The following is a 20,530-nucleotide window of genomic DNA, read 5'->3' as shown; positions in this document are numbered from 1 at the left end:
AAGAATATATTCTCATATTTATACCGCACACACTATCAGATGAGTTTGTTTAATGAGTGGGATATATCACTATTTATCTTTATAGTGTTGTACGCTGAAAGAATTTTTTAAAAAGAAATAATGGGAGGAAATATTTTAAAATTAAAAAGAAGATAAAATGTGGGTGGGAAATTCCTTCTGACCTTCTAGAAAATGTTGAGATTATTGTTATCATTATATTTATTTATGCAGTGGTACCTGGGTTACATACGCTTCAGGTTACAGACTCTGCTAACCCAGAAATATTACCTCAGGTTAAGAACTTTGCTTCAGGATGAGAACAGAAATTGTGTTTCGGCGGCGCGGCAGCAGCAGGAGGCCCCATTAGCTAAAGTGGTGCTTCAGGTTAAGAACAGACCTCCAGAACGAATTAAGTTCTTAACCCGAGGTACCACTGTATCCCATTTCCTGCCCACCCCTATACGGATTCAATGAAGCTTGCTGATAAACTAGAAACAGCTAAAACACAGGGGGAAATCAATCATTAAAAAACAGTTGGACATTAACAGAAGTGTGTGTATGTGCTTTATTAAAACATTACAATAAAAACATCACCACATCAGCCCATTCCTTAAAAAACAGTCAGTTCCCAGATCCTGTAAGAACAAATAAGTCTTCATCTGCCAGCTGAAAAAGCCAGTGTGATTTCTCTAGGAACTCAGAAGCTTCCCAAAGCCTATAAATTCCTATGCAAAATGGGGACCTGAGCTGCCTACCTGTTTCTCAAGGACTGGAGGTAAATGACGATTGTTCTCAGGCAATACAGGTGTGAGGCAGCCAGATTCCAGAAGTTGCCATGGACTAGCCCAGAGAGAGGGCAAATGAAGATTGACAGTGTTCATGGGAGGATTCCATAGGGCAAAAGCCGGAGCTCTGATTGGCATGCAGAAGGAAGCCCTGATTCCTGGCATGGGGGGGAATGGGGTTGGCATTTACAGCCCAGCTCTCCATCAAGGGACTCAGTGCCCCCCAAGTCTGTCAGAGAAACATGAGTGGAGGCAGGAACCAGTAGAAATTTAAAAAGGAAGATCTTTAATTTTCTGTTGCAACAGAGTCCCCTCCGCCCTTGCAAGGATGTGAGGACCTGAACAAAGGAGAGTAATAACTTTTAAAGGCTTCAGAAATTGCCCAGCCCCTTATCTAAAGGCCACCCAAAAGCATCGTACAAGCATCACAGAAAAAGGCGGCCAACTACAGAAATTTGAGAGTGTAGCTTGTCTCCTGTCTGTCAAGATGGGTGATAATATTTGCTGATTGTCTTTCCTTGCTAGTCTGGTCCATTCCTTTGAAATAGACAGAAGATGCTCTTTCAAACGGTCTGCTTTGGCTTAAACAAATACTTGCCAGACCAGTTTTGCAGAGGTTTATCTATTAACAGGATTTGAAGAATTTGTGAGTGAAACAACTATTGGGAAAAGTTTTCCAAAATGAGCCTAGATGGCTTGGGGATTGTTCTGTGTACTGAAATGAAGTATTTTTTCTCAGGGATAGCACACACATGGAGAACCAGTGGCCTTCCATATGTTGTTGGACTCCCAATTCCCATCTTCCCTGACCATTAGGCAAGCTGGCTGGGGCTGATGAGAATTGGAGCCCAACAACATCAGGCAGACCACAAGTTCCCCACCTCTGCTGCAGGTCTTGGAATAATGTTGGCTTCAACAGGTGTTTTTTTAAGTGGCAAGAGTTGTGAGACTCAGTAGCAGAGAATCTGCTCTGCATGCAGAAGGCCTCAGGTACAATCTTGAGGTGACTCTAACCCTGTCCCCAAATTAGTGGGACAACACACACTCAACTTATTGCCTCTGGATGTGATTAGGTGAAAACTCAGTGGGTTCAGAAGACAAATAACACATCATCCAGGTTCTGTACCAAAATCTGGACATGTTACTCCCCACAGGACCTCCCGAATCAAGATATCTGGCAACAGAGCAGGTGAGTCCAGACCAGAGCCTGCAGTGGCTGACTGACTGATGCCATGCCAGGTCCATGTGGGTAGTGCCAAGCCAGCTAGGACTATAAACACACCTCACACAATGCTGCTCCTGTTCATGCTCTCCCCTGTACGCCCATCATGGGAGGCAAAGGACTTCTGGGCTTGAGCTTTATCTGCCAGGAATTAACCCGGAGAGTCCTGCTGCCGTGGCGGATCAAACAGGCGTACCTCCCTTCGCTGAACTCAGTGGCGACAACTCGCAGATCCTGGCTGGGCAGCAATTCGAAGCCTGGCAGCGAGTGAGAGAGAGGCTCTCCATCTTTATACCAGCTGGAAGCAGGAAAAGGCAGGAGTCAGAAGGAGGAGACTAGCTCAGCCCCACAATTCACATCCTCACCAAAACCACATCTGTTATGTACTGAGTTGAATAGGATCCAAAATGCAGCAGTCTGATTGGTCCTAGAACAATAGGATCCAGAATGCAGCAGTCTGATTGGTCCGCAGGAGCCACCCAATCCAGCTCCAGGTGGAAGTGAATCCGCAACCTGATTGGCCTACAGGAGAATCCCAGAATTAGCCAATCATGTGGGGCCCATTGTGTAAATAATGTATATAAAGCAGACGTTTTGGGGGAACTTCCATTCCTCGCTGAATAAAGAGCATGAAATCCACACTCGACTCTGAGTATATTTCAACATCCATCTGCTCCTCTGCATTTCACATGCTAGTATGGCAAACTTCCCTACTTCAGGCTAGGGAAATGTGGGATTACCCTCCCATATGTATTCTGTCACCTAACAGCGCCTTGTTTCATTAGGGACTTATCCACATGTGATAATGTTGAGGTTTGGTGCTCACTGCAGTAACTGGTAATTGCGAGTTAAATATTGTCTCCAGTTCTTGCGGGTTGGAGCGAACACTCCACCCTTTAGCTTGTGGCTACTCTCGTTTTCCTACATTGCTGTGTGTTCATCTATGAGCAGGCTAACAGCGTCCTGCTCTGGACCTGCAAAGTGAGTAACCTTGCCTTATATTAACCAATAACTTATTAAACAATAAGACCTTAACACTTGCCATAAGTGACAGCAAGCAAAGACCAGTTAGCTTAGTTCATGCATAGGCAAACTAAGGCCCGGGGGCCAAATCCGGCCCAATCGCCTTCTAAATTCAGCTCGCGGACGGTCTTGGGAATCAGCGTCTTTTTACATGAGTAGAATGTGTGCTTTTATTTCAAATGCATCTCTAGGTTATTTGTGGGGCATAGGAATTCGTTCATTTTTCTTCTCCAAAATATAGTCCAGCCCCCCACAAGGTCTGTTGAAAAAGTTTGCTGACCCCTGGCTTAGTTGTTTAGAGTGTGGTGCTGATAACGCCAAGGTTGCAGGTTCGATCTTTGTATGGATTCATGTTCCAGCACTGCAGGGGGTTCGACAAGATGATCTTTGGGGTTCCTTACAACTCTTTGATTCTATGAATCCCAGCATAAAGTTTGGCAGGGGTGTGAGAGTACCATCAATTTAAATCAGGGGTGGGCAACCAGTGACCCAAGAACCACACGTGGCCGTTGACAAAATTCCATGTGGTCCTTGGCCTAATTCCATGCAAGTGGGGGGAGGGGGTGGCAGAGATGGGGAAGGGGGTGCCCTGGTCACTTCCTGTCTGGCCTCCTGCACTTTGGGGTTCAGTCCTGCTGCCCTGGGAACAAAGTGTTATAGGAAAAAACTGTTGTTTTTTCCTATTGGTGTTTCTTGGTAAACTGTTATTGGTAAACTGTTTCTTGGTAAACTGTTATTGGTAAACTGTTGGTGTTTCCTGCTTGGCAGGGGGTTGGACTCGATGGCCCTTGTGGTCTCTTCCAACTCTATGATTCTATGATTCTATGATTCTATGTTCTTTTTCCCTTATGGGGTATCCAAGAGCCCATATAGAGTCCTTAAGTGGGTTCCCTTTTGGTGGGAGAAAATAACAGAGGCCAACCAGAGAATGTTGAGAAGCAAAGCGGATAGTAAGCCTGAACTTTATTAAACTGTTGCAACAGGGTCCCCACTCAACACACACAGGAGGGAGGAGAGAACCCTGAACACTGGCATGCAAGCCCTTATATAGACTTTTGAAATTGCTCACCCTGTAGCTCAAGACCACCACCCTCTAAAACATCATACATACATCACAGAAGGAGGCAGTCTACTCTACAGCAGAAATCCTGTCTGCCAGGATACCTGATAATGGTCACTGATTGCTTTACCTGGGCAGCCTGGCCATTCTTTTGTGCTGGTTAATACTTTTAGTTCCTGAATCCAGGTCACAGGCTCACCCTATTCATACACAAATATGCCCTTAAGACGGGATTTGTAAGCAAAAAGACAAAGGGAAGGCTTTCCCCATTTCCTCCCTCCTTGCAGAGAAATATATTGAGGACAATTTGGGAGATACCAATGACAAACTTAGTTGGTCTCTAAGGTGCTACTGGAAGGAATTTTTAAATTTTGTTTTGACTACGCCAGACCAACATGGCTACCTAACTGTAATCAAAATGGTTTGGGAGAGTCAAAATGACTTCAGAATTGCTCTCCTGTACTATTTCAGACACTGTGGTTTATATACTTATGTATGTGCTTGCCTTGTACATTTATGAACGTTTATTTTATATTTGGGACCTTAGAATTCTTATAACAAAAGGTTCCCATGCTTGCTTTAAATGTTTTGGAACATATTTTGGACTGTGCTCTCAGCATGCAGTGAAGGGAGATGTCTCTCCTATATCTTGCCTACAACCCCACTGCCTACCACCCCAACCTCATGCCCACCATATTGTCCCACTGGCCACAGAGAGAAGTTGGGTTAGGGAGGTGGGCTGGTGGCTGGATTGCTGCAGCCTTTTGGGCAGGGTGGGAGAGAAATCACAGGGTTTCTTACTGTGGCGTTTGCCCCTAGGATGAATCAAGGAAAGAGTTAAAAATGGGTGTTATGTGATTGGCCAGTGAGAATGTGAGGGGGGAGTAAAAGATAGAGTGGGAGGTTTTGAAAAGACAGTTGAGGTTTGGGAGTTGGCAGTTGAGGTTTAGGAGTTGGGAGTTGGGAGTTGAGGCTTGGGTTGGAGAAGGAAGAGGGTGGAATACGGAGTGGGTTGGTTGAGTTGTATTGTGAGGGAGTGAGAGGATTTGTTAGGGAGTTAGATAGATAGTTGGGAATAATTCAGTTTGAAGTTGTAGGAACTAAGATTTAAGAAACTGACAAGAGAAAAATAAACCGAAACCATACGCGAATAAGCAATTAAAAATAAACTTGATTATTTGTTTATGTTAACAACTGTCTGGACTCCGTGTGTCCCCGTGAGAAGCGGGGTGGTGGCAGCGAAGAAAGCAACCGCAGTGGTGGCACAGGGTCAATAGACCGTGAAACGTCCGGGGGCCCTGTGTGATCGCCACACTTACTTCTCCAGAGCTCTAAAAGAAACATGCACCGTGCTCAGGTCAGGAGGCAAATATTATTTACCGCACTGGCCAGTGTTGCAGAGTCTGTCTGAGAATACACACAGGCGTTCTCACCTGGCTTGCAAGTGCAACCTGGAAGAGTTCAGTCCACAGCGGAAGGTGATGACTTTGCCCTTGGAAATGTATCTGGTGTGAACGTGCGACGGCCGAACAGGCAGGGAGGAGGCTGTGGTGGCCGCAGGGTGCTCTGTAAGAGAGAGACAGACATGACTGTTGCTATTTTGGGGTGGGATTCAAATTCAGGTTACGTAATTGAAGCTGATTTGGAGCTCTTGCATAACAAACCCTCACTCCCCCTTCAAAAAAATCAGAGAGGCCACTGCAGAGCAAGAGCAGCAAGGAGCTCCCGGTCTCACCAAAGCAGGCATTACAGATCCTGGGGCAGTGCTTCTTCATGAAGGCTCGCCGTTGGTCTGTGCAGAAGCCTCTTTTGGCCCACAGCTGGCACTGCCTCTTCTCATCCACACAGCCTGCAAATTGAGGAGGGGGGGATCACACATAAAGCAGCTGTGTCTATACCTTGGTTGAAATAGATCTGGCTTCAGGGAGCAGAGGAGGTTTCAAGTTGAATTAAAATGTATGAAGCTGAATATATATATGTATATATACGTGTGTGTGTGTGTGTGTGTGTAATTAAAATATATGAAGAAATTCATTTCTGTCAATTCTGGCTTAAATAGTGATACAGTTTTCCATCTCACTACAAATGTTGATTAACTCGCAGTTCTTAATTTTGCACACATTTAAACTTTGATGAAATCCTTACATTTCATTTTCACTTGCCTTCACTGTTTGAGTTGTTTTTCTCTAACCTGTGTGTATATAACACCTGCCAGCTTAAGATAAGAAAATGAGCCCTGCTTGATCAGACCAAAGGCCCATCAAGTCCTCCTGCATCCTCTTCTCACAGAGGCCAACCAGATGTCTCAATGCAAAAAACCAGAGCGCAACAACTCCTGACTCGAGATATCCAGCAATGGGTACTCAGAGACTCTGACAGTGGAGAGAGAATGTAGCCATCCTGGATTGGATGAAGTGGACTATGGTCTATAAAACCATAAAAAAACCTGTTTGGCTGTAAGGTGCCACAATATTTTTTGCTACAGCAGACTAGCATGACTGCTCCTCTGTGGTCATCCAAACTCACAAGTGCCGTCTCTTAGCTCTGGCCCAACAGGAGTTGTAGACATACTATTCAAAGCCTTCTTGCAACCTAGTCCAAAACAGGCCATCAACCTGCCCAGACCAGCTGTAGAGGCATTACCCCTTCCTGCCTAAACTGGAGCTGAAAGTCAGGCTCAGATTAAGGGCTGAGAGGGATGAAACAAGTTTGCATTTGGGCAGAAATCAAAACTGGAGTTTGGAGGTAGGCTGGGAAAGTTTGCTAAAAGGATTCTGATAACAGAAACAGCTGCATAAGACTGTGAGCTGGATTGCTGACTCTTTCTGCCTCTGGCCTACAGCTGCCTGCTTGCACAATTTAACAAATCCACTACAGAGCTAATCTAGGAAGGTTATATTATTACCACCAATAACAGCTGTTGTGAATTGTCCCTGTGCTTATCCTACATATTGTATAGGATACATATTGTGAAACCAGGGGCAGCCCATCCTGTTTCAGCACCCGAGAAAAGGTGAGGCATGAGCAAAGGAGTAACAATCTCCACACAGGACAGTTGCCCCGTAGCAGTGCAGGTGCTCCCAAGCTGAACAGGGAAGTCTACTGGTACCAGATGTTGGAGCTTACTGGTTTGGAACCGCCTGCCAGGTGTGCTCCTCACCGTACAGCCGCTGTATGGCCCAGACGTCATCCTGGCCAATGCGCCACGTCCTACTGTAGGTGGCGTTGGGGTGCATGAGGGCGCGGGCGTCCCGGGAGTGCCAGAGCCCCAGGGCATGGCCAATCTCGTGAGCTGCTACTTGCACCAGGTCATTCAGCCAGACGCCTGCCAAAGAGAGAAGGCAAGAGAAAAAGAAGAGGACCAGAATTCCTCTGGCACCTTTGCCTGGCATCTCCGCAGGCCAGCTCCAAAGAAAAGCCCATGCAGAAAGTTATAGGAACCTCTGGAACAACATCCCACCAGCCTCACTCTCTTCTGAGAGGGATGGAGAACCTTTAGGCTTCCAAATGTGTTTATTGGAAGGCATTAATATACCACTTAATATTTCAAAATAGTGGTGGTGTTAGGCTCCAGCCCTCAACCCTCTCCTCAACAGATCTGCATAGGGGCAGCAGGTGGGCTGCGTATCTGAGTGTCTGTGCAAGAGCCAGTGGCCACATTCACTGCTGGATGCAGCCCCTGGAGAGTTGACATGGGGTGAATGTGGCCCCCACTTTGTACAGCAAGGTGCATTCAAGCCACACTAAAGTCAATGGTTTCTACACACAGAGACTCCTTCTGTTCAGATAAGTCAGAGGCAATATCACAGTTCAGACAGGCAAAGACATTTGAGGCAGTTGCAGAGTTGTGGTCTGCAGAGAGGGGGCGTGGCCTCCTCTCCAAAGGCCAGCTAGAGAGGCTCCTGGGGCCACATGTGGCTCCCCACCCCATAGCAAAAACCATCCACTCTCTTGTCCTCACCAAAATATGTAGACGCTACTTTGTGCACGGTACCTTGCTTCCAGCTGAAGCGGGAGCGTCCCAGAATCCAAAATTCATGATTGTCGAAGTGGATCTCGCCGCGGGGAGGGAGGAAGGCATGGGCCAGCTCCCCATTGAGCCCATCGAAGCAAGGGTGCAGCGGGGAGAACCAGCAGTCGGTGTGGTTGAACGTGTAGAAACCTGCTTGGCGGCAGCCAAGAAGACAGAGGGCTTGGTTATTGCCAGCATTTGCTCCCATAATGCAGTGCACAAAGTTTCCGTCATTTATCCCAACAATCCAGCAAGGTAAGATAAGGAGAGAGAAAGAGAGAGAGAGAGAGAGAACCTGGCAGAGGATTTGCCAACCTGGTGTTCTGGACAGCAGCTCCCAGCAGTCCTAGACCAATCTAATGTTGTTGTTGTTTAGTCGTTTAGTCGTGTCCGACTCTTCATGACCCCCTGGACCAGAGCACGCCAGGCACTCCTGTCTTCCACTGCCTCCCACAGTTTGGTCAGACTCATGCTGGTAGCTTCAAGAACACTGTCCAACCATCTCGCCTCTGTCGTCCCCTTCTCCTTGTGCCCTCCATCTTTCCCAACCTCAGGGTCTTTTCCAGGGAGTCTTCTCTTCTCATGAGGTGGCCAAAGTATTGGAGCCAGCTTCATGATCTGTCCTTCCAGTGAGCACTCAGGGCTGATTTCCTTCAGAATGGAGAGGTTGGATCTTCTTGCAGTCCATGGGACTCTCAAGAGTCTCCTCCAGCACCATAATTCAAAAGCATCTATTCTTCGGTGATCAGCCTTCTTTATGGTCCAGCTCTCACTTCCATACATCACTACTGAGAAAACCAGAGCTCTGCTTTTTAAGATGCTGTCTAGGTTTGCCATCGCTTTTCTCCCAAGAAGCAGGCGTCTTTTGATTTCATGACTGCTGTCACCATCTGCAGTGATCAGGCCAATCTAATACCATCCAGTAAACTGCAGAGGTGAGGACTCGAACCCATAGATTCAAGTTACAAGAAAGGAGATTCCAACTAAACATGAAGTAAGCCAGAAAACAGCTTATCTCCTGAGTTTACGCCAATAAAACTCAGAAACGAGAGGAGTTAGGAGTCCAACGTTGCTTACTGCAAAGCAATAGGTTACAATGGGATAGCTCCGCTAAGGTTGCAGTCCTTCCCAGTGGTTCGGGCAGTGGTATTTATAAAGTTTCAAAGAAAGCATTTCAATTTCCACCAATCATATACATCATTACCTCATTTAAGTTGTTGGACTAACCATACGCATAAGCATTGGCTGTTTCTGCTGACTAAGCTCTGATTCCCACCGTGTTCTGCTATGACCCTGCATGAATACATTGTGTTAGTGTGCATGTTGGGAACTTATGTTCTAGCTTTATGCTGTATCTTTGTGATTTACATATTAGCTGTATTTCTGCCCCAATTGGGGGGGGCAACTTGCAGAATCAGCAGTTTCTTAAAGTGACAGGCTACCATAACTTCTCTATCAGAAGCATACTCAAGGATTTACAGGGATATACATTATTGCATTGATTGTGGCCCTTTGGGCCACTGCCACAAACATAGAATTTGTAGAGTTGGAAGGGACCACAAGAGCATTGCAGGAGGTTGGACTACATGATTCTCCCACTGCCAAATCTCTGCTCATCAGCAGGGAGCCCTTGGTGGAAGAGACCAAATTTGCTCAGTCAGTCAGATTTTGCTTGGACTTGAGTTAGTTGTGAGTCTGCGATTGGTATCGTGGAATCCAACAGGTGGTGTTCAACTAACTTTTACTCAGAGTAGACCCACTGAAATTAACAACCCTGGCTATTTCCAATGAGTCTATTCGGAGTAAAATGTAGTTGATTACCACCCAAGATGTGTGAACATCTGAAGAGGACTTGGCCGACTTCTGTAACTTTTTCCTTTTCCTTCATGCTGAAATCCTATCCATTTGATATAAGCTTTAACAGGTATTGTGTCATGTCTTCCGACATCTGCATTGTAAACTGCATTGCAATGCATTTGGTGTGGGAAGTCTTCTCTCTGGTCCAGCAGAAGTTCGTTTAACTGTCACTTGGGGCCTTAACTGACAGCTGGTGTCAGAATTCTCATTATGAATAACAAGGTTTGAAGGGACTCATATTTCAATTGGTGGGTTCAGGTTTGGAATTTTCAGTTAGACAGTGTGATTGGCTGGAGCTGGACTAAGAGGGGCCAGAAGAATGGTATATATAGCCAGGAGCTGGGGAGTGGTATATATAGTTAGCTGGAGTCAGTCAGAAGAAAACAGCAGAGAATCAAAGGAAGTAGAGGAAGACCTGAGAGGCAGGTGGAGTGCCTTAGTGGCAGAAGACTTAGAATCATAGAATTGTACAGTGAGACGGGTTCTCCAAGGTCCATCTAGTCCAACCCCTTTCAACGCAGGAATCTTTTGCCTAACGTGGAGCTCAAACTCAGGACCCTGAGATTAAGAGTCTCGTGTTCTGCCAGATGAGCTATGGAGCTGCGTCACGAGACAGAGGCTGAAGAGATGGTGGGGGAACCCGTCTGCAGCACTTGAGGGGAGGCGTGAGAAGCAGCGTGGGATGTCAGCCTCTGGGGACTGGTAGGAAGAGGACCAGAGGGAAGACTTCCAGGGCAGGGCAGCGAGGCAAACCTGAGCTTCAGTACAGGTCAGTAAACACTTGGGAAAGGAGCTTTCCAGCGGAGGGCTCCGTTATCCCGCAGGTGAGGTTTAACCAGGGGGTGGAGATAATAAAGCGGTAATTTGGCTAAAGGGTTTTTAATAGGGGGGATGAACTGCTTCCTTCAAGCTGTCCTGGGACAATAAGTAATTGCCATTTCAAGTGACAGTTACAAGTTTTTACGATTACGATATCTTTATTGTCATTGTCCCTTGCGGAACAATGAAATTGAAAAACTACATAAAACTACCACAAAACTACATAAAACTACATAAAAACTACATAAAACATTCAAAAACCCCTAAAAACTCTAAAACCCCATTTTAAAATACACTATACTACAGAGACCCCTTATGCTGCGTTTAGAACCAGAATTGCATTAGCGTAGAAACTGTTTCTCAGGCGGCTAGTCCTGGCCTTTATAACCCTACACCTTCTTGGGATGACTCATCCAAAGAGCCAGTGCTATTTTAAAGGGACCAGATAAGCTTGGGCACAGAATAATCTTGTAATAAATAAATGCAAGTATTTCATTTATTCAATTTATTTATTCAAATACCTTTGTTAAATATTGTATCTGTACCTGACTGGTTTAATATTACTCCTGTACCTCACAGCTGCCAGGTTACTGGGGGAATAAGTTAGACTGAACGGTGGTAGCAGAACCAGTTTAAGAGAACCATGGAGGTAGGTGTTAGGTTTTGTTTTTGTGGGGTAAGAGAATGCCATGCTTCCCTGTTCTGCAGACCAGGAGCCAAGCAAATATGAGACATTCAGAAATCTCCTTTTATTGAAGATTTCTGGACTGAATGTTTGCCCACACAAAAACAATTCCATTCCACCTGGCAAGCTAGCATGTCAGGCAGAAAAGCCATCTTCTTGAGATTATTTATTTTCTCTGTGTGGAACTTTTTCTGGAGGAGTGTTCAGTCCTGTGATCCCCCCCCCCCACCAGCAAACTGAAGTGGTACAGGCCAGAATCAGGTTTCCCTGCCTCACTGAGAACTAAGCCATAATTTAGGGGGTCTCTGGGAGAAATTGTAGAACTATAGAATCGGAATGCAGGAAGAGAGAGAAGAAAGCAGCAGAAAGAACAAAAATGGTGCTTTCATTTTAAAGGTCTTATATCCGTTAACACCAGAGCCTTTTCTCCTTTGCATTTTGAGGCTCTGAAGAAGGGTCTAACAACACGTGGGGTGTATGTGTGTTGTGAATAAATTTCTCCAGCCTCCCTACTAGTGATTGGCAAAAGTGCAAGAAGCCGAGTCTAAATGAATACAGGTCTTTATCTTAGAGTAGGGGGTGTTCCAACATGGTGCCTGCAGAGGCCATTCCTGATGCCCTCAGCGGTTCCTCTCCCCTGCTGAAATTAGGATTATTTTATTTATTATGTTTATTTATTAAATTTACACATCGCCCTTCATCAACCACCCCCTTAGGGCAGCTCACAGAATTGAAAGAAGCATTGTATTGTAGTCAAGAGAATAGGTTCTCAGCCCCTGTCCTATGACCCGGGTGCCTTGATGCAACAGAAAATATCTGAGAAAAGGTGTGAATCCCACAATCATAGATGGGACAAAGATGTAGCATCACCAGACTCTCAACTAGGGGTAGCCAATGTTATGTATCAGACTCCCATCGGCTTCAGCCAGCATGACCAGTGGCCATGGGAATGGTTGCCTACAACATCTGGAAGGCAACATGTTGGCAACCTTGTCGCTTACCAAATCTCCCATCAGAAACACAAGACACAAGTCATTCTCCTACAGCCCCTCTGTTTAAGTAACAATCACCCATTTAGACCAACATTTTCTCTTGTTCTCCCCCACACTCCTGCATCCAGGCGAAATAAATCCCACTCCTGCTGCCTCTCTCCATGTGTCTTCCATTCCCTCTGCTGCCTTTTTCATCTCTGCTGAGCTCCTTTGAACTTTCCCCAACTAGCCCAGATGTAATAAATCTGCCAGGGGAAGTCTCTCTTCCGCTCTTTGGGTTACGCGAGAAGCAGTTTGGAAGAGATGTTAAAACAGTAGCAAAAGGGAGGGGGAGGAGGTAGAGAAGCACCAGGGGTGGACTTTGGTCTTTCAAATTTCAGCAGTGCCCTGTGCAAGGTCAACATTTGGTTGTGTGTCCCGTCCCATCCCCGTCCCCCCACCTCTAGCCTTCCATTCTGCACACGCCTTGTGTCATAGTTGCAAGGCCCTGTGGCACTTCCCTCAGCTCTACGCCCAGGGCAGGGGAACCAGTTGTGCTGAGCTAAATCCACGTCTGGGAGCACAAGGCAGACCAACCCACGGCATCTGGGCACCATCACAGGCACTTTCTAATATTTCCAGGGCAGTCCCAACCTTGAGCGTTTTCACATGTGGAATAAAAATCAAAATGGCACCACTACAGTCACATATGTGATATGCAGAAATACCGTATTTTTTGCTCTATAAGACTCACTTTTTCCATCCTAAAAAGTAAGGGGAAATGTGTGTGCGTCTTATGGAGCGAATGCAGGCTGCACAGCTATCCCAGAAGCCAGAAGAGCAAGAGGGATTGCTGCTTTCCTTCACAGCGATCCATCTTGTTGTTCTGACTTCTGAGATTCAGAATATTTCTTTTCTTGTTTTCCTCCTCCAAAAACTAGGTGCGTCTTGTGGTCTGGTGCGTCTTATAGAGCGAAAAATACGGTAGGTCTTGGAGACAAGAAGATCGCAATCCCTTCTAAGATATACCTGCCCTATCAAAGGCAGTAAGGCTCTGAATGCTAGTTGCTGTTGCCCATGGGTCCTGCCTGGGGGCTTCACATAGGCATCAGCCCGGATAGCTCACTTGGTTAGAGCATGGTGCTGATAATGCCAAGGTTGCAGGTTCGATCCCTGTAGGGGACAGCTGCATATTCCTGCATTGCAGGGGGTTGGACTTAGATGATCCTCAGGGTCCCCCCTCCAACTCTACAGTTCTGTGAGTACTGTGTCCAGTTCTGGGCACCACAATTCAAGAAGGACACTGACAAACTGGAACGTGTCCAGAGGAGGGCAACCAAAATGGTCAAAGGCCTGGAAATGATGCCTTATGAGGAACGGCTAAAGGAGCTGGGCATGTTTAGCCTGGAGAAGAGGAGGTTAAGGGGTGATACGATAGCCATGTTCAAATATATAAAAGGATGTCACATAGAGGAGGGAGAAAGGTTGTTTTCTGCTGCTCCAGAGAAGCTGACACGGAGCAATGGATCCAAACTACAAGAAAGAAGATTCCACCTAAACATTAGGAAGACCTTCCTGACAGTAAGAGCTGTTTGACAGTGGAATTTGCTGCCAAGGAGTGTGGTGGAGTCTCCTGCTTTGGAGGTCTTTAAGCAGAGGCTTGACAACCATATGTCAGGAGTGCTCTGATGGTGTTTCCTGCTTGGCAGGGGGTTGGACTCGATGGCCCTTGTGGTCTCTTCCAACTCTAGATTCTATTCTATTCTATTCTATTCTATTCTATTCTATTCTATTCTATTCTATTCTATTCTATTCTATTCTATTCTATTCTATTCTGCCACTGCAAGAGCAGGGATGCTGAACTCGATGGGCCTTTGTCTTGATGCAGCAGCTGGGAGCGCCTGAGGTTCTTACCTGCTCCTCAAAACCGTTTCTGGAAGCAACAGCTTCACTTTCCACCTGGAATATGAAAAGCGACTAGGAAACTGCTCTCTGCAGTGACAGAGGAGCTGGTGGGGAAATGACCAACAGTAAGGGAATGGGGTGATGGGCAGAATTAGGGCAGTGGCCCCTCCAGACTGGTGTGCAATGGCAGGTGCCTTGGGCAACACATTCCTGACACAGTAATATTGCATTAGGGATGGGTTCATTATACAACTCCTACCTAAAGTGATGTCTGCCAGCTGGGTAGGGGCCAAGCGCCGGAAGCTGAGGGGAGAAACATCGCTCCACATGCGAAAGGCGCTCGCTATGGCTCGCTCGGTGTCCACCTTGTTGAGGGTGCTTGGGAACTGTACAATCCTGCAGCCAGAAAGTGGTAGAGAGAGCAAGCCGGGGGAAAGCATAACCAGGAACATTATGAGCAGCGGAAGACTGGGGTGATTTCAAACTCTTGTGCTGGCAGGTTCTTCCACCAGGGGGTGCTGTAGGGAGGATACAATCCTCAAATGGTCAGTCTAGCCAGTATTTTTTGGGTGATGCTACTCATGTCTCTTTCTCTCACTTTCGTGATGGCAACCTCAGCACTTTCATTGAAATATGAATACTGTCACGTTACCACCACCCCACACGCAAAAAAACACCAGGTCTAGCCATGCATACCAGTGGCAAAATCCACAGGGAGGGTGCCACCACCAAGAAGGCCTTCTGTCTGGTTCCCTGTAACCTCACTTTTCGCAGTGAGGGAACCACCAGAAAGCCCTTGGAGGTGGACCTCAGTGTCTGGGTTGAACAACTGGAGTGGAGATACTCCTTCAAGTATACTGGGCTGAGGCCATTTAGGGCTTTAAAGGTCAGCACCAATACTTTTGAATTATGCTCAAAAACACACTAGGAGCCATTGAAATCCTTTAGGACCGGTGTTATATGGTCCCAGCAGCCACTCCTAGTCAACAGTCTAGTTGCCGCGTTCTGGATTAGTTGTAGCTTCCGAGTCACCTTCAAAGCTAGCCCCATGTAGAGTGCATTGCAGTAGTCCAAGCGGGACATAACCAGAGCATGCACCACTCTGGCAAGACAGTCTGCGGGCAAGTAGGGTCTTCCCTGCGTACCAGATGGAGCTGGTAGACAGCCGCCCTGGACAAAGAATTAACCTGCGCCTCCATGGACAGCTGTGAGTCCAAAATGACTCCCAGGCTGCACACCTGGTCCTTCAGGAACACAGTTACCCCATTCAGGACCAGGGAGTCCCCCACACCTGCCCACCCCCTGTCCCTCCCCCAAAACAATACAGTGGTGCCTCGCAAGACGAAATTAATTCGTTCCGCAAGTTTTTTCTTCTTGCGAGTTTTTCGTCTTGCGAAGCACGGTTTCCCATAGGAATGCATTGAAAATCAATCAATGCGTTCCTATGGAGACCGTCTGGGGACAGAGGGGAAGCAAGGGGCGGAGGGGAGAAGATCGCTTCTCCCCGTTGCCGCCCCTTGGTTCTGTCCCCGGAGATTGCGGGGCTGGCAACGGAGAGAAGCGATCTTTTCCCCGCCGCCCCTTGCTTCAAAGGAGGTCCGGGGACAGCGGGGAAGACGCGCTGCGCTTCCCCGCTATCCCCGGAGCTTGCGGGGCAAGCTTCGTTTTGCGAAGCAAGCCCATAGGGAAATTCGTCTTGCGAAGCTATTCGAAAAGGAAAAAACCTTTCGTCTTGCGAGTTTTTCGTCTCGCGAGGCGTTCGTCTTGCGGGGCACCACTGTACTTCTGTCTTGCCAGGATTCAACCTCAATCTGTTAGCCGCCATCCATCTTCCAACCACCTCCAGACACTCACACAGGACTTTCACTGCCCTCACTGGTTCTGATTTAAAAGAGAGGTAGAGCTGGGTATCATCCGCATACTGATGAACACCCAGCCCAAACCCCCTGATGATCTCTCCCAGCAGCTTCATAGATGTTAAAAAGCATGGAGGAGAGGACAGAACCCTGAGGCACCCCACAAGTGAGAGCCCAGGGGTCTGAACACTCATCCCCCAACACCACTTTCTGGACATAGCCCAGGAGGAAGGAGCAGAACCACTGTATGACAGTGCCCCCAGCTCCCAACTCCTCTGGACGGTCCAGAAGTATGTCATGGTCGATGGTATCAAAGGCCGCTGAGAGATCCAGCAGAACTAGGAAAGCTTTCACCTTGGTCCCTGGCCCACCAGAGATCATCAACCAGTGCAACCAAAACCAGTGCAACCAAGGCAGTTTCAGTCACATGATGAGGCCTGAATCCCGACTGGAAGAGATCCAAGTGGTCTGCATCCTCCAAGTGTGTCTGAATTTGTTCAGCAACCATCCACTCAATCACCTTGCCCAAGAATGGAAGATTTAAGACTGGGCAATAGTTGGCCATATTGGCTGGGTGCAGCTTCTTTAAGCAGGTCTGGGAAGACTCCCTCACAGAGGGAGGCATTTGCCACCACACGGAGCCCATCGCCCAGCCCTTCCTGGCTCACTTTCTTTTTCGTACTCTGGCACACAAAAATCCACTTTTAAAAAATTGAATTTTTGCAGTTAGGAAAGTGATGGAGAAATGGAATAAAAGAGGTGAAATAGTTTGATGATAAGATGTATAGCTGCTGCAAAAGCAAATCACAACAAGATTGTCTGGAGGACCTTACACGAGGTAACATGCACACCCACCGGGAGGTAGTCCAGTTGTCAAGCAGAGATGGAAAGCATCAAATCTAGTAGTACAGAGCAACACGACAGCTCCAAAAAAAAAAATTCTTATAACAATAAGTTACCCTTGACACTGTATTTAGTAAGCCTGCAATAACCAGGCTATTGGTTCCCCACCCCAAATAAACATGCTTACTTGTAGGTCAGATTCACGTGGTCCCATTTGTAGCCTAGAGGGTTGATTGCATAGCGCCTCCTTCTGGTCAAGCCTTTGTTGGGTTGCCAAGTAGCAGAAGCCACAACAGATTGGGCTGCTTCGTCCCCCTGCAAAAAAGCAAGGGCAGGGGAGGCCATTCAGCAAATATTTTGAACCATTCCAGCTGAAAGCCCCATTCTAGTCTTAAACTTGGAGGATCCCATGTTCTCTCCCCCCCCCACTCTCTCTCTCACACACACATGCCACTCCCCTTAACCTCAAGCTATGCAAATGCTAGTCTTTCTGGCTGGCTGCCCTGTGGAGAAATTCCTCACTCACCTTTTGGGAGCCTCCAGCGAATTGAGGCTGTCAAGGAAAAGGGGTTTGTGAGAAGCTACCAGGGAGAGGGGCAGGGAGGTTTGCGTGGAAGAAGGAATTCGAAGCTGCAGCCCTGTGCACACTCACCTGGGAGTAAGCCTCACGGAACTCAGTGAGACTTCCTTCTGAGTCGCAGGCATGCCTAGGATTGCCCTGCAAAGGTCTTACCTTTGACCAGTCCCCTTTGCAACCCCTCCTCCCTCCACCATGAACTTGAACGGAACTGGTATTGTTTAATTTGCATCCCCTTTCCAGGGACAAATGTTTCCTCTCTGTAGAAAGCTGCTCCCATCTAACAGGGAAGAGAAACCCCCCCCTCTAAATTCCTCCCCCCCTCAATTCCTGTCAACCGCATTCCATCAGCTTCCCTTGCCAGGCACAGCCCCCCCAACTCACCTCTGCCTCCACATCTTGCAGAAACCAAGGAGCTGCGGGCAGCAGAACGAATACAACTGCTGCTCCAGCAGCTACCGCTGCTGCCCAGCCCCACTTTGACATTTTGGGGCACACAGGGGGCCTCGGAGCTGAAGGAAGTCCAGGACTCTGCATGGAGGCCACTCCTGCCAACGTCCTGGGCCTCTAGGATTCGCCCATCGCTGCCGCCTACCCCATGAAGATGTGCAGCTTTGCAAAAAGGAGCCCCGCTGCTGCCGCAAGACGGCCAGCCCCCAGCCTCGCCAGATTGGATCCATCTGTCCAAAATACACAGGAACAAAAGCAGGCGCCTGCTGGAACTTCCAGATGCAGACTCCCATCTCTTCCCTACGATCCAGAGAACCGCCGACATCCCAGTTCCTCGGCACCGCAACCACAAGGCGCAACGAATGTATGAAATTACACAGGCAGCTGCCACCCAGCCCAGGAGTGTTTGCTCGGACTGGTGATGGCTCTCTGTGGCTGCGGGTGGGGAATCTTTGCCAGCCCTCCCTTGAGATGTTTGGGGTTGACCCTGGGGCCTTCTGCATGCCAAGCAGATGCTCAACCACTAGGCTGGGGCCACCCCGCAGTTTGCCACAGCCGGTGTGGTGACAGCCACCGATGTATTTTTTCTTTCCTTGATAGATTCAGGCAAATTCAGAGAGGATGAGCCAACCCGCAAAAGCCATTTGGAACCTCTGCAGCAGACAAGATGCTTTTGAATACCAGTTGTCAGGAACAAAAGAATAGAAAGCTGTTGGCTGTATTAGCTGAGCTTGCGAGATTCTTCATGTGGCAGGTTGCAGAACTTGACGAACCTTCTGCCGGCCCAAGCATGGAACTCTTTACTGCCTCCCTACAGCCTTAAAGCTGCCAGCCTTTCTCATCTGTTGCTGCAATATTTTTGCTGCTGAAACACAGGAAGAGGGATGAAGAGGAGAAGGCTGTACAGCAAGGTCAGAAAGGGGGAAAGGGTTTATTATATTTTGACTATTTTGTTGGAAGCTGCCCAGAGTAGCTGGGGAAACCCAGCCATATGGGCAGGGCATAAATAATAAATTACTACTACTACTACTATGGCAGCTTTGGAAGGGTGAAGGTGCAAGAGGGCTGTAACATGAGCACCGCGGAAAAAAGTGTTTGCAAAAAAGCAGAACATTCAATATGCAAAACTGATGTAGATGTAACTCAGCTCACAGCCTTAATTCTGTTTCGCTTCTGAATTAAGTGTTTTGGTCACCATCCTTCATGCAAAGAGTACATCTTACCCCAGGCATGAGAGGCATCTTGTCCTGCAGCCCTGGTGATGCCCTCCTTAATCTTACCTGCTGCTGTTTCTGTCTGGAGGGAAAGGGAGAGTCTGGCATGGCCTATCCACGCATCCGTGTTGCCAGGCCTTCACCACTGGCAGTGCTCCAACTGCCAAAAGACTCTCCCTTTCCAGACGTAGGTCTGGGGCTAAACCAAATGGAGTTACTGTTGGAAGACCCAGCAGTAGAGATTCAAGCATGCCAAAGAAAACATTAGAAGGGGAGGGAGAAGCAACTGTTAGCAGTTAGCAAGTATTGACGCTGCTGCAATCAGGACAGAAGGGGGCGCTGTCCTCCAGCAAACCTCAGTGGCGTGGAAGGAAAGGATTGTAGAGCTTAGTGGTAAGCTTGCAGAAGATCTCAATTGCATTGCAAGGCACCTCCAGGCAGGACTGGCAAGATTCCCAACTGAAAACCCAGAAAGTCAGTGTTGACGACACTGACAGATGGATGAATTCCCTGGTACAATACAGGATAGCGTCCCATGTTCACATTTTTGGCCTGTGCAAGCACTTGCCACATGGTAGGGCCTCAGGGCCTGTGTGTGGGCTGCAGTTGCAAGCAGAGTACCCAGCCAGCAGCTTTTGGAGAGTGCAGCATATTCTTGGTGCATCCCCTCTTGCTCAGCAAAGGCCTGCCGCTTCCTACTCCGAATTTGCACACTGCTTCTTACTGTCCCAGAATAGCTGCCCAGGCCAGAATCAACACTACAGACAAGCGAAGACTTGTGCTGCTTTGGCCTGCATGCAAAACTCTGGTTGAAATCTGCATTGAGATGGGGAGGGCATTATTTGCTATTTTTTCAAGCTCCTCTCGTTTCCTGCACTGTTTTAACCCCACCTCCTCTTCTTCCAAGTTCCTCTGTGACTGAGAACTCATCACGGTGGAGTTAGGACCAGAGCTAAAATATATATATATATTTTTATAAAATTTTTATTGGTTTTACAAAATTTTAGAAAACAAACAAACACTTAAAAAGACAAACATACACGTATAATTTCATAACATATTTTCATAAACCTCTTTTCTGGGACTTCCCCATACCCCCCCTTTCTGCATCCCAATGTCCATAATTTTATAGCAACTCCCAAATGTTACTTTCCAACCTCTGTCATCTTAGTCATCTCTGTATTCTGACCTTATATCACTGTATCCCTTTGTTCCTGAAAACCACAACACTCTAACATTCATTAAGTTTAT

The 20,530-nt window shown here is 47.4% G+C and overlaps 1 protein-coding gene across 2 annotated transcripts; it reads right to left on the bottom strand.

The window, feature by feature from the left end:
- Positions 1 to 534: 534 nt before the first annotated feature.
- On the bottom strand, positions 535 to 20,235 carry MMP23B (matrix metallopeptidase 23B). Of its 2 annotated transcripts, XM_081190521.1 has the most exons (9): positions 19,346 to 20,235; positions 18,000 to 18,930; positions 17,226 to 17,353; positions 14,599 to 14,735; positions 8,085 to 8,252; positions 7,251 to 7,415; positions 5,826 to 5,939; positions 5,524 to 5,656; positions 535 to 2,305 (listed from the first exon to the last, which is right to left on the bottom strand). In XM_081190521.1, exons 2-9 carry the CDS (start codon positions 18,150 to 18,152, stop codon positions 2,089 to 2,091), a joined length of 1,215 nt encoding a protein of 404 aa, XP_081046647.1. In that variant the 5' UTR covers positions 18,153 to 18,930; positions 19,346 to 20,235; the 3' UTR covers positions 535 to 2,088. The 2 variants fall into 2 exon arrangements, with proteins under 2 accessions (XP_081046647.1, XP_081046648.1); XM_081190522.1 differs by lacking the exon at positions 535 to 2,305 and adding an exon at positions 4,203 to 4,290 and having other exon boundaries at positions 18,000 to 20,235.
- Positions 20,236 to 20,530: the final 295 nt, after the last annotated feature.

This window comes from Podarcis bocagei (assembly GCF_964188305.1).
Source record: "Podarcis bocagei genome assembly, chromosome: 4".
Lineage (NCBI taxonomy): Eukaryota > Metazoa > Chordata > Lepidosauria > Squamata > Lacertidae > Podarcis > Podarcis bocagei.
This window is presented reverse-complemented; position numbering and strand designations above follow the sequence as displayed.

What these genes read in the sequence shown, in the direction of transcription:
- MMP23B (XM_081190521.1), bottom strand. Translation starts at nt 18,152, where the DNA reads ATGCAGAGTCCTGGACTTCCTTCAGCTCCGAGGCCCCCTGTGTGCCCC. An exon ending in CACGTGAATCTGACCTACAA is followed by an intron (nt 14,736 to 17,225) that starts GTAAGCATGTTT and finishes TTCTGGCTGCAG; the next exon opens with GATTGTACAGTTCCCAAGCA. An exon ending in AGGTTGCACTTGCAAGCCAG is followed by an intron (nt 2,306 to 5,523) that starts GTGAGAACGCCT and finishes TCCTGCTTCCAG; the next exon opens with CTGGTATAAAGATGGAGAGC.